The 12,245-nt window shown below is 45.0% G+C and overlaps 1 protein-coding gene and 1 non-coding gene across 2 annotated transcripts in view; both read right to left on the bottom strand.

Moving 5' to 3' along the window:
* The window catches only part of LOC124622850 (lutropin-choriogonadotropic hormone receptor-like), a 410,889-nt gene that overhangs the window by 30,890 nt on the left and 367,754 nt on the right, over positions 1 to 12,245 (bottom strand). The window contains exons 16-17 of the mRNA XM_047148642.1: positions 8,868 to 9,172; positions 5,205 to 5,490 (exon numbers count right to left, since the gene is read on the bottom strand). Of these exons, the coding sequence (XP_047004598.1) occupies positions 5,205 to 5,490; positions 8,868 to 9,172 (591 nt within the window). The remainder of the gene's footprint in view (positions 1 to 5,204; positions 5,491 to 8,867; positions 9,173 to 12,245) is intronic.
* Positions 501 to 584, bottom strand: Trnas-gga. Its single transcript is given in 2 exon segments — positions 501 to 535; positions 545 to 584. It is a non-coding gene; the product is annotated as a tRNA-Ser (tRNA).

The raw sequence follows: 12,245 nt of genomic DNA, 5'->3' as shown, positions 1-12,245 counted from the left end.
GACATCACATTGTCGTTTAAGATGAGTGGAGCTTCTGAGTACAGCATGACGATAGACGTATCCTCTGAAGCCGTCTTACATTGCTAGCTTGCATTCGTTATTGTGATACAGACTCAGCAGTGCTGCGTGTGAACCCGCCCAGTACTGCATGATCAGCTTGCGACGCAGCTCGAGAAAACTTGTTTACTACTCTATCTTCCGATTTATCTGCGCTCTAGCGACTCCTTCTGGTACTATCACGACGACGAGTATTAGCTTTTTTCAACGACTGTGGATTATAAAAATGAAAATAACTGGAAGTCACGGATGTAATATCTTCTAGAGTGCAAGTCATATGTAACAACAGCAACTAATAAGTGTATAGAAGATCGAAATCACGAGTCGTTTTTTTTTTTTTTTTTTTAAATTTAACACTATGGGACTCAACTGCTGTGGTCATAAGTCCCCTAGAACTTAGAACTACTTAAACCTAACTAACCTAAGGACATCACACACACCCATGCCCGAGGCAGGATTCGAACCTGCGACCGCAGCGGTCGTGCGGTTCCAGGCTGTAGCGCCTTTAACCGCTCGGCCACTCCGGCATCACGAGTCGCTCATATTGTCGATATTTCACTAGTTACGTGATTTACTGGCGTCTGTTGATATTATCTTCCCAACGGGTCTTGCCGCTGTAATTTATACTCGCGATAGCAAATACCGCAAATTTCGTATGATTTATTTCGTAAGTTATCCATATAATTCTTGATTAATTTTTTTCCCCTTGTCCCATCTTAATGTCATGATCTTGTTTCCTAGCTGATTAAAGGCTGGTAATGATTTTACCTGTTATTCTAATAATTATGTGAACAAATATCGACATGGTCATTGGTAAACCAATTGGTTAATCACTACAATTTCTCAAAAACAAATAAAATATTTTATTGGTTTCACAAACAAGTAATTTTTCACCTTTGAATGCTAACTTTACATAAATATCTGAGTAAATGTGTAAATGTATTCGTAAATATCGTTATTGTACGGGAACAATTTTTCAGTGTTTTTCAAATACAAGAGTTTGTACAGTGGTAGGATTTAATGTTATTTTCGCCCACGTTTACAGTCAGATTTTAAGAAAGTTTGTTGCTTGTCGTTGCGGCAAATTGGTAGTTACTCGCCCATTCCATGCACTTGCATCACGCGAGCCAGATGTGACGTGGTTGTTCAAGCAGATTCGGTACTCTATCGCATTCGGTGGCATATCGGGAAACCTCGAGACCATTGGAACGCGAATATCGTTTTTTCAGCCCTGTGTCTCGGCACCTGGCCTAATGGTGTAGATTACATTGCGTAACCGGGTGTTTCTCCTAAAATTCTTCAGACTCATTTTCTGTGGCGTTTCGGCAGATATCTTCGATTTCGTTATTGCAGTTTGGAGATAGAGGCGATCCAAACAAATACTGCTCATAACATGTTCCATGCGACGCCTTGTGTCAACAGAAAGCATCTGGTTGTTCCCCATCACGGACGAAATAATTTTTAATCCTGAATTTTATGTGTTCATCTGATAGAGCGGTCCCAAACTACACTCATGCTCATAAATTAACGATAATGCTGGTACATGGTGAAACAACGCTCTGGTGGGCGGTTTGCGGATTTAAATCACCTCGGTGTATAACCATGCAGTGCATTTGACCTGCAGTCATCGAACGGTGGCGCTGGCAGCAGTCCACATACGCAGAGGTGTGTTGGTGCATGTCAGAGTACGGTGCAGCGAGTAAGTGTGCGGACGTTTTCAGACGAGCTAATGGTTACTGTGTGTTGAAAATGGCTCAGAGAACACATATTGATGGCGTTATGAAGGGTAAAATACTAGGGCGACTGGAGGATGGTCAAACACAGCAGGTCGTAGCATGGGCCCTCTGTGTGCCACAAAGTATGATCTCAAGATTATGGCAACGATTCCAAAAGACAGGAAACGTGTCCAGGCGCTACAGTACTTGATATCCACAGTGTACAACACCGCAAGAAGACCGATATCTCACCATCAGTGCCCGCAGACTCCCACGGAGTACTGCAGGTAGCCTTGCTCGGGACTTTACCGCAGCCACTCGAGCAGTTGTCTCCAGACATACAGTCTACAGAAGACAGAACAAACATGGTTTATTCGTCCAGAGACCTACAAGGTGCATTCCACTGACACCTGGTCACAGGAGAGCCCGTAACGTCTGGTGTCAAGAACACAGTACTTGGTCGTTGAAACAGTGGTCTCAGGTTATGCTCACGGACGAGTCCAGGGTTTTCATCTGGCGTGAACCAGGAACCCGACACCAACCCCTTAATGTCCTTGAAAGGGTCCTGTATGGAGGTCATGGCTTGATAGTTAGGGGTGGGACTATGATTGTTGCATGTCTTTGACAGAGGAACTGTAACAGGTCAGATGCATCAGGGCGTCATTTTGTACCATTATGTCCACCTTTTCAGGGGTGCAGTGGGTCCCACCTTCCTCCTGATGGATGATAACGTACGGCCCCACTGAGCTGCCATCGTAGAGGAGTACCTTGAAACAGAAGATATCAGGCGAATGGAGCGGCCTGCCTGTTCTCCAGATCGACGTATCGCTGCACGTCTTCAAACCCCTAGGACACTTCAGGAGCTCCGATAGGCACTAGGGCAAGAATGGGAGGCTGTACCCCAGCAGCTGCTCGACCACCTGATCCAGAATATGCCAACCCCTTATGCGGCCTGTGCACGTGTGCATGGTGATCATATCCCATATTGAAGCTGGGGTACATGCGCAGGAAACAGTGGCGTTTTGTAGCACATGTGTTTCGGGACGGTTTTCTCAACTTATCACCAATACCCTGGACTTACGGATCTCTGTCGTGTGTGTTCCCCATGTGCCTATGCTATTGGCGCCAGTTTTGTGTAGTGCCACGTTGTGTGGAACTACATTCTGCAATTATCCTTAATTTATGAGCATGAATGTAGTCTAGTGCGATACTCCGCTTTAAAGTACGTATTGATGGGGACAGCAAAACACCAAGAATAAATCCAGCAGCGATTCAGTAGCACTGCATGACTGGCGGTAACAGACACTGTAAACCAAGGCGGTGCTATCGCTGCTCGATTATTTGTTACTCTTCGTCGTTTAGTGTCCCTATTAACACACATCGGCAAAACAAATATCGCACTAGACTTACCTGGGACCACTCTATCAAATGACCACTTCAAATTCCGCTTTAAAAGTCATATTGTTAGTAATTGGAAAGAAGATGACGCTTTCCGCTGACACTGGGCGCCGCATGAAAGACTTGATGAGTACTGTTCGTTTGAGCTGACTAGCTACACAATGCAAAATCGAAATTTCAAATATCTGCTCAAACACCAGAGAAAACGTGCCTGACCCGGTGTAACACCATCACACAAGCTTCGCAGAGCCAGTAATTTGAACATCAGGCGATACAGTACCGATATGTCAAGGCCAGTGGTTGCGCTCCATCTTTGACAATTCCCTGATGTTATCTCTCAACTAGGTGACGCAAGGCCGCATATTCACAGTGCCTTCCTGAGATACATCGGTTCAAGAGATATTCGACTGTTCCGCTGGGCAAAAGTTTTCTATATCTCACACCCACTGAAAACGTCTCGTCCTGAGTTTCCCGGACACTGGGATGCCATCACTCGGCAGCCAATACGATTGATAAACCATGGTACAAACGGTAGATGTCATGGGAAGACGTACACATACACTACTGGCCATTAAAATTGATACACCACGAATACGACGTGCTACAGACGCGAAATTTAACCGACAGGAAGAAGATGCTGTGATATGCAAATGATTAGCTTTTCAGAGCATTCATACAAGGTTGGCGCCGGTGGCGACACCTACAAGGTGTTGACATGAGGAAAGTTTCCAACCGATTTCTCATACACAAACAGCAGTTGACCGGCGATGCCTCGTGTAAGGGTACCATCACGTTTCCGACGGTCGGATTGTAGCCTATCGCGATTGCGGTTTATCGCATCGCGACATTGCTGCTCGCATTGGTCGAGACCAATCACAGTTAGCAGAATATGGAATCAGTTGGTTCAGAAGGGCAATACGGAACGCAGTGCTGGATTTCAACGGCCTCGTATCACTAGCAGTCGAGATGAAAGGCATCTTATCCGCATGGCTGTAACGGATCGTGCAGCCACATCTCGATCCCTGAGTCAACACCATCTGCACGAACAGTTCGACGACGTTTGCAGCAGCATGGACTATCAGCTCGGGGACCATGGCTGCGGTTACCCTTGACGCTGCATCACAGACAGGAGCGCCTGCGATGGTGTACTCAACGACGAACCTGGGTGCACGAATGGCAAAACGTCATTTTTTTCGGATGAATCCAGGTTCTGTTTACACCATCATGATGGTCGCATCCCTGTTTGGCGTCATCGCGGTGCCATTGGTTACACGTCTCGGTCACTTCTTGTTCGCATTGACAGCACTTTGAACAGTGAACGTTACATTTCAGATGTGTTACGACCCGTGGCTCTACACTTTATTCGATCCCTGCGAAACCCTACATTTCAGCAGGATAATGCACGACCGCATGTTTCAGGTGCTTTACGGGCCATTCTGGATACAGAAAATGTTCGACTGCTGCCCTGGCCAGCACATTCTCCAGATCTCTCACCAATGGAAAACGTCTGATCAATGGTGGCCGAGCAATTGGCTCGTCACAATACGCCAGTCACTACTCTTGATGAACTGTGGTATCGTGTTGAAGCTGCATGGGCAGCTGTACCTGTACACGCCATCCAAGCTCTGTTTGACTCAATGCCCAGGCGTATCAAGGCCGTTATTATGGCCAGAGGTGGTTGTTCTGGGTACTGATTTCTCAGGATCTATGCACACAAATTGCGTGAAAATGTAATCACATGTCAGTTCTAGTACAATATACATACTTGTCCAATGAATACCCGTTTATCATCTGCATTTTTTTTTTCGTGTAGCAATTTTAATGGCCAGTAGTGTATTTATCATGGAAGTTCAGTTCGACTAAATAACCAGCCGGGTTACGGCCACTTGCAGATTAAATAATGTAATTTTCCTGCTACACTGTGTACATACAACAAATAAATTTTCGGGTTTGCTGTTCCTCCTGGTGCTGCAATTATAATAGCGAGCAGTGCAGTTGACAGCAGCAGTGAGATCCTGCTGTGGATTGGATTACCTCCGCAGGCGCAGGCGATCTGCTGGTGCTGGTGATGTAGCTGTTGCTGTTGTTGCTGCTGCTGCTGCTCCCTGGAGGAGCGGTCCGCGAGGCTGTTGGTGTTGGCGGGCGTCTGGCGGTTGCTGAAGTTGGAGCTGTGGCGGCAGCGGCCGATGCCGCGCGTCACGCGCGACTCCTCGATCGCCTTGCAGATGAGCACGCAGTCCTTCTTGAACTGCTTCGTCAGGATCGCGTACAGGAACGGGTTGCAGCACGAATTCAGCGGCAGCACGAACACCGTGAACACCTGCAACAGCCGTGTAGGGCTTCAGTAACCTCTTAAAAGTAGTTTCGGGAGAAACAGATACCAGACAGGTTCCCTGGAAGAATCTTGAAGAAATGTAATGCGCCCATGAGAGGGGTGGCTCACAAACCCATAGATTCTTGAATACTGCTCGTTAGGTGGCGTCCTCGTCAAAATAAATGGAAAGGAAGGGATATTACGATTTAACTCTTCTTTCGTCATGTTCATTAGAGATGGAGGTCATGCTTACAGTGAGGAAGAAATTCAGTCGTGTCCCTATTCTTTAATTACATATCATGCCTTAATACGGCATCCTATTCTTTAATTAAGAGTCATTCTTTAATATGGCAACCTATTCTTTATTTACGAATCATGCCTTAATATCCAGGGCATTATTTTCTTGAAGAGATCTTACCTCTAAGTCAGGCCTCGGAAGGTCCAACGGTACCGACCCACCGCCGTGTCATCCTCGGCCGACAGGCGTCTCTGGATGCGGATGTGGAGGGACATGTCGTCAGCACACTGCTCTCCCGGTCGTTGTCGGCAAGAAAACTTTCTCGGCCAATGGAAATCTTTTTCCGTCGTCTACTTTACTTTTGCCATACTCACAATAAATAATACAACTTCTTGCATTTCTGTAGCGTCTTGCTCAATTTTGTTCGTTAGCTCGTCATTATCCATCTTTCTAATATTTGTAATTACTGTAGTCAATTTTTTGTCTCTCAGAATCTAATTCTGTGACACAAAACTTGTCCTTTTCATTAAATATTTCATCTAAATATTATTTCGGTTTTGTGATTGGATACAGAACTTCTTTACACACAGAAATCAAAACACATTCTTAAGGAAGTGGCAAACTTGTAATCTTCTGCATCTGGTTGTCAGTTAGGGAGGGACCTGTGTCAGTCAATAGTGTGGGTTGTCCAACTGATTCCAGGTGGCACATGCAAAACACTGTAACTTCCGTACAGACAGCAGTAGCAATTATAACTTTTACGAGTAGTGCATAAGAGTTAGATCTTGTGCATGTTTGCCATTATCAAATATTTCTGGGACGTTTTCTGTACAGTTAGTACATTCCATACAACTTAACAGCTGTTTAGTTCTTCATTTACCTCGCTTCGTTGTATAAAGCCACTATTCACAGCATTTCTTTCTAACTGGTTTAAATAAACTTGGTGACATGTCACAATTATCAGCACTGTGTGGTTTACAACCTTCCAACTGAAGCAGGAGTGGACACAGAGGCAAACATGTTTCTTTGGCCTCTGTCGCATTAGCTGCCCTTCATGCCAGGCGTGTTATGTGCGAACAGTATTGGTCTGTCTTTATGACCAGTTTTGCATGCGCTGTATGTGTGAATGGGTATGGCCTGCGGAAGTTTGAGATGGATAGAGCAGGGAGTAAACAGAGAGGGGGCAGGTTCAAATGGTTCAAATGGCTCTGAGCACTATGAGACTTCTAAGGTAATCAGTCCCCTAGAACTTAGACCTACTTAAACCTAACTAACCTAAGGACATCACACACATCCATGTCCGAGGCAGGATTCGAACCTGCGACCGTAGTGGTAGAGGGGGCCAGGACTCAATTGACAAAGATAGCGTAGAAGTAGGCATGGGGCAGAGAAAGGAGAAGGAGATGAATAGAGAGAGGGGAGCCTGAGATCGATGTGGAGATAAAGGAAGGAGGAGATGCATAGGGTGAGCTGGGGAAGAGGAAGTGTAAGGAGATGAGAGCAGGAGGAGATAGGGGGCAATAGGAGAAGGAAAGAGAGATTGTGGTAGAAGGAGGCAGAGGGAGAGGAGCAAAGAGGAACAAAAGGAGGAGGAGGAGGAGGACATGGGGAGTAGAAGATGGGCAGAGAGGGAAAGGGAAGGAGGAGATGGACAGAGAGAGTTGGGGAGGAGTAAGAGGAGATGGACAGAAAATGGATGCAAGAAAGACTGGAAGAGAGAGAGTTTGGAGGAGATGGGGAGATCGAGTGGATGGAGGGGATAAGTAGAGAGAGAGAGGACAGGAGAGGATGGAAATAGAGAAGGAGAAGATGGACAGAGAGGATGGGATAGGCAGAGAGTGGGAAGGGTGCGATGGGAGGGGAGGTATGTAGGAGATGAATAGGGGGAAAGGTAATTGACAGAGCGATAGGGAAGGAACAAATGGTGAGAGAGAGAGGGAGGAAGAGACGGGCAGGGTGGGACAGACTAAGAGTAAGAAGGGATGTGATGTGCGCCTGGGTCAGTTTGAACCAAATTTGGCACACAAACAGCAAACTTCACGAATATCAGCACTGCTCAGGAGTTTATAACATCCTAACTCCAGTAGTAGAAGAGATGTGAACAAAAGTAATTTTTCCAGCTCCTATCATATAGGCTGCCTGCACGACAGGTGTGATGTGCGAAAGTAGTATCAGCCTGCCTTGTCGATCTTCGTTACAGGGGAGCCATCAGGGCCAAGACATGGCCTGCACAGCACAGCAGGTGTCTTGCGTTGGATTAGTATTTGCCTGTCTTATCGATCTGAACAGCAGGGCATCAGAAAATGGATAGGGAGATGTACGAATGATGAGATGAACAGAGAGTTGGTGGAAGGACAAGATGGACAGAGAGAGGGAGTGGGAAGAGATGGATAGCAAGTGGAGGAGAGGGTCAGAGAGGAAGAAGGGAGGAGGAGATATGCGCAATATATGTGTCTAACAGATACACGAGGGAAGCTGCAGGGAAATGATTAGTAATAAAATGCATGTCATTAAGTAATCTTTGGGAACAGGAATGAATAAACCAAATCAGTTTATTGTGTATTCTGAAGTCTGAATGATAGTGATGTGTGACCCACTCCTACGATCGACAGTAAGCCTACAGTAATACTTAACATGACATATTTTCCCAAAGTCCCTGAATCTTTGTCTATTTATCTGTTCAATTTAAACGAAATTGGGAGGAAACTTTCAGCCTATCTAGAGCTGACGAGTTACTATGTTACATATTCAAATACTGTAGTTGAGGAAAGAAAGTTTGATTTTTAATGTAGTTCCTTAGTAGCTTACTATTCCCCTTTTCCTTTCTTTTTAAACAGATCATCTAATGATGACTTGGATATTATGTCGAAACTGATAATGATCTATTTTGTGTCGTCTGAGACTGAAATATTTATGTAAAAAGATTATAAGACATGTAACAGGTTTACATTCTCCACCTACAGATAGAGCGCTCAGCAATTAGCAACTATTGCTACTGCACAGTTGAGTATGAACTTACGTGTCTACTTGATCTGCTGGAAGTTTATCACAATGGAAAATAATTCTTCGGGGAATGATTGTAGTCTTGGAACACTGGTGTTACGGTAGGAAAGTGCTCTTACAACGATGCTACGAGGTGTTTTACCTTGGCTTGTTCCAGAGTAACCAGCTCGAGCCCGAAGGCGGCGGTGAGCGAGAAGAAGGCGACGGGCGACCAGCAGATGAAGTCGGTGAAGACGAGCAGCGCCATGCGCTTGGCGATGCGCGAGTCGTTGGAGTTCCAGGCCTGCGAGCCGCGGATGGCGCAGTACATCTTGAGGTAGCAGCCCATCAGGATGAGGAAGGCGACGCCGTTCACCAGCATCAGCATCACCACGTAGGCCAGGCTCGCGGGCCCCGTCGTCGTCTCGAACGGCAGGCACACCGCGAACTTGCGGTAGTCCGACACGCCTGCAACACGCCCAAACGTCCGGCCGTTATAGAGTCTAGCACTCTTTCTTTTTGCAAATAAATGTAATATTATACAAGAGTCCAATGAACTACACTCTTTTGTCACCATCGAGTATTTTTATCGCCCTGAAAAAGGACAAGTCCAGAATGTGAATGTCGCTACGTGGTGGATAAGAGCAAGTTGTCCTCCAGTGCCCAAGATATGCTGAGGCTGTGTCAACAGACACATCTCTCTCATAATACGTGATGTTGAATAACTAAACATTCTAAGCAAATTAACACAGAAATCTTTAAATCTCGTTTATCAGAGGGAAATGTTGCTGAATTACGAGGCGTATTTTAAGTAAGTACCGTTTTGAAATTTAAAAAAAGACGTGCTAAAATACCTCAATATTTATATTTTTACGTGAAAGCCTGTACCTTAATCTACATTTCTACATAATTTCCGTCAATATAGAGGCACTTGTCGTAGCGTTGTACCAGTTTTTGAATATCCTCCTCATAGAAGTCTGCCGCCTGACTTGTTAACCACAGCATCACCACAGTTTTGACTTCGTCATCGGCTTTAAGACGCTGACCGCCGATTCACCACATGCGGACGGGCATTGTCTTGCATAAAAACGATGCCCTTGCTCAAAATCCATGGACTGTTGCTTTGATTACGGTGTGACGTAGGCTACCCATGCATCATCGCCCGTGACAATTTGGCTTAATAAATCATCGCCGTCGTTGTGGTACCGCTCAAGGAAAGTCAATGTACTGTCTAACGTATGGTTTTGTGCACATCCGTCAACATTTTCGGTACCCAACGTGCTCACAATTTTCGGTAATTTAAGTGCTCGGTCACAATGCCATACAAAACACTACGAGAAACATCAGAAAAATGGAAACTTCCTGGCAGATTAAAACTGTGTGCCCGACCGAGACTCGAACTCTGGACCTTTGCCTTTCGCGGGCAAGTGCTCTACCAACTGAGCTACCGAAGCACGACTCACGCCCGATACTCACAGCTTTACTTCTGCCGGTACCGGGCGTGAGTCGTGCTTCGGTAGCTCAGTTGGTAGAGCACTTGCCCGCGAAAGGCAAAGGTCCCGAGTTCGAGTCTCGGTAAGGGCACACAGTTTTAATCTGCCAGGAAGTTTCATATCAGCGCACACTCCGCTGCAGAGTGAAAATCTCATTCTGGAAACATCCCCCAGGCTGTGGCTAAGCTATGTCTCCGCAGTATCCTTTCTTTCAGGGGTGCTAGTTCTGCAGGGTTCGCAGGAGTGCTTCTGTTAAGTTTGGAAGGTAGGAGACGAGATACTGGCAGAAGTAAAGCTGTGAGTACCGGGTGTGAGTCGTGCTTCGATAGCTCAGTTGGTACAGCACTTGCCCGCGAAAGGCAAAGGTCCCGAGATCGAGTCTCGGTCGGGCACACAGTTTTAATCTGCCAGGAAGTTTCATATCAGCGCACACTCCGCTGCAGAGTGAAAATCTCATTCTGATTAGGAAAATCATCCCGCAAAGAGGGAATCGTAAATCGTCTGTTTTCTCTCACCTTATTGTCCACTTTCTGCACCAAACTTTCATTAACTACCAAAGGACGCCCACTCCGTTGTTCATCATGCACATTTGTGCGGCCATCTTTAAATCCTCTCACCCACTTTTCACCATTCCATCACTCATAATGTTTTCTCCGTAAACTGCACAGATGTCACGATGAATATCGATCGCTTTTAGGCCTTTAGCACTAAGAAATCTTATAACAGCCCGCACTTCACAGTCGGCGGGACTTACGATTATTGGAGGTATCTAAAACATTCAGTACACAACGTAAACAAGGAAGAATCAGACTGTAATGGCGTCAGTGCGTAGATTAAGGTACAGGCTTTCATGTAAGGATAAAATTATAGAGCTCTCTTACAAAGTCTTTATTTAATTTCAAAACGGTTCTTACTTAAAAAAACACGCCCCGTACATGAGAAAAAAGCCTTGTTAGATGAGACGCACACATTGGCAACAAAACAATCTGAAAAATGCAATATTAGACGTCATGATGAACAAGGCCACGTGGTCAACACTGGTTGGGACTGCTTGCCTGGAAGCTGTATGCCTAATCATTCCTGATTTAGACATGGAAGGCGAGGGAGCTTGAATGTTGAAAGGAAAACTTCACTGTATTTCGTAAAAAAAATGCTGGGTGAGATCCAATGGTGGCGTTGAAGATAGCATCTCAAGTTAGCTCATCTTATTTTTATCATAAATGGAGGTGCATCCAGTGCTGGGAATTATTTACCCAGAAGATAGCATCTACTAGCTGAACAGTTAACATTTCTTACTGTAATACAAACATGGAATTGTCAAATATTAGGAAACAATCGGTGGTCTCACATAGATGCTAACTCCTTCGTCCTCCATATCAGCTGGGATGGGTACTGACTCTTCTCCAGGCTTGCTAAGTGGCAGGAATCATAAGTAAATTGAGTAAGCTACATCACCCCACCCGAAATGTTATTAAACAACAGTCACGCAACTGCTAAACATAGGTACAAAGGTTACTAGTAAACGGACCACTCATAAAATGACTACATTTAAAAAAGGAAACACGGAAGAATTCTAGTGACACTTCAATAATTTTCGTCCGAGTGCATCCAAATCAGAAATACTAGAGATTGAATAATTTTAAATTGTCTTAGCCACATTGTTCATTATTGGAACTGCCTTACGCGTTTAGATTGTACATTATTTTCAAATATATATTTACATAACAGCCTTCATATGCGAAGTTTTGTACTTGTCTCTCCTAATAACAGGCGGATATGTTCTATGTACCCATATGTTTAGTACATGGAATACTTTTAAATATGAATGCTTTTGTATATGCGTTTGAAAATGATGTAAAATCGAAATGCGTAAGGCAGTTCCAGACAATAAACAGTGTGGCCAAGACAATTTGAAATTTGGAGTGCAACATGGCGGACACATCTCAGCATTTTTGCAGATCATTAATTGAAGATCAAATCACTTGTGATCGAGAATGTCTCGACTAATAGAAACAAGCATACGAGCGGTAATTCAAGTTTCAATTCAA

The sequence above is a fragment of the Schistocerca americana genome, chromosome 7, assembly GCF_021461395.2.
Source record: "Schistocerca americana isolate TAMUIC-IGC-003095 chromosome 7, iqSchAmer2.1, whole genome shotgun sequence".
Taxonomy (NCBI): domain Eukaryota; kingdom Metazoa; phylum Arthropoda; class Insecta; order Orthoptera; family Acrididae; genus Schistocerca; species Schistocerca americana.
Note: the sequence above shows the minus strand (reverse complement) of the source record. Positions and strands in the feature narration are given on the sequence as shown.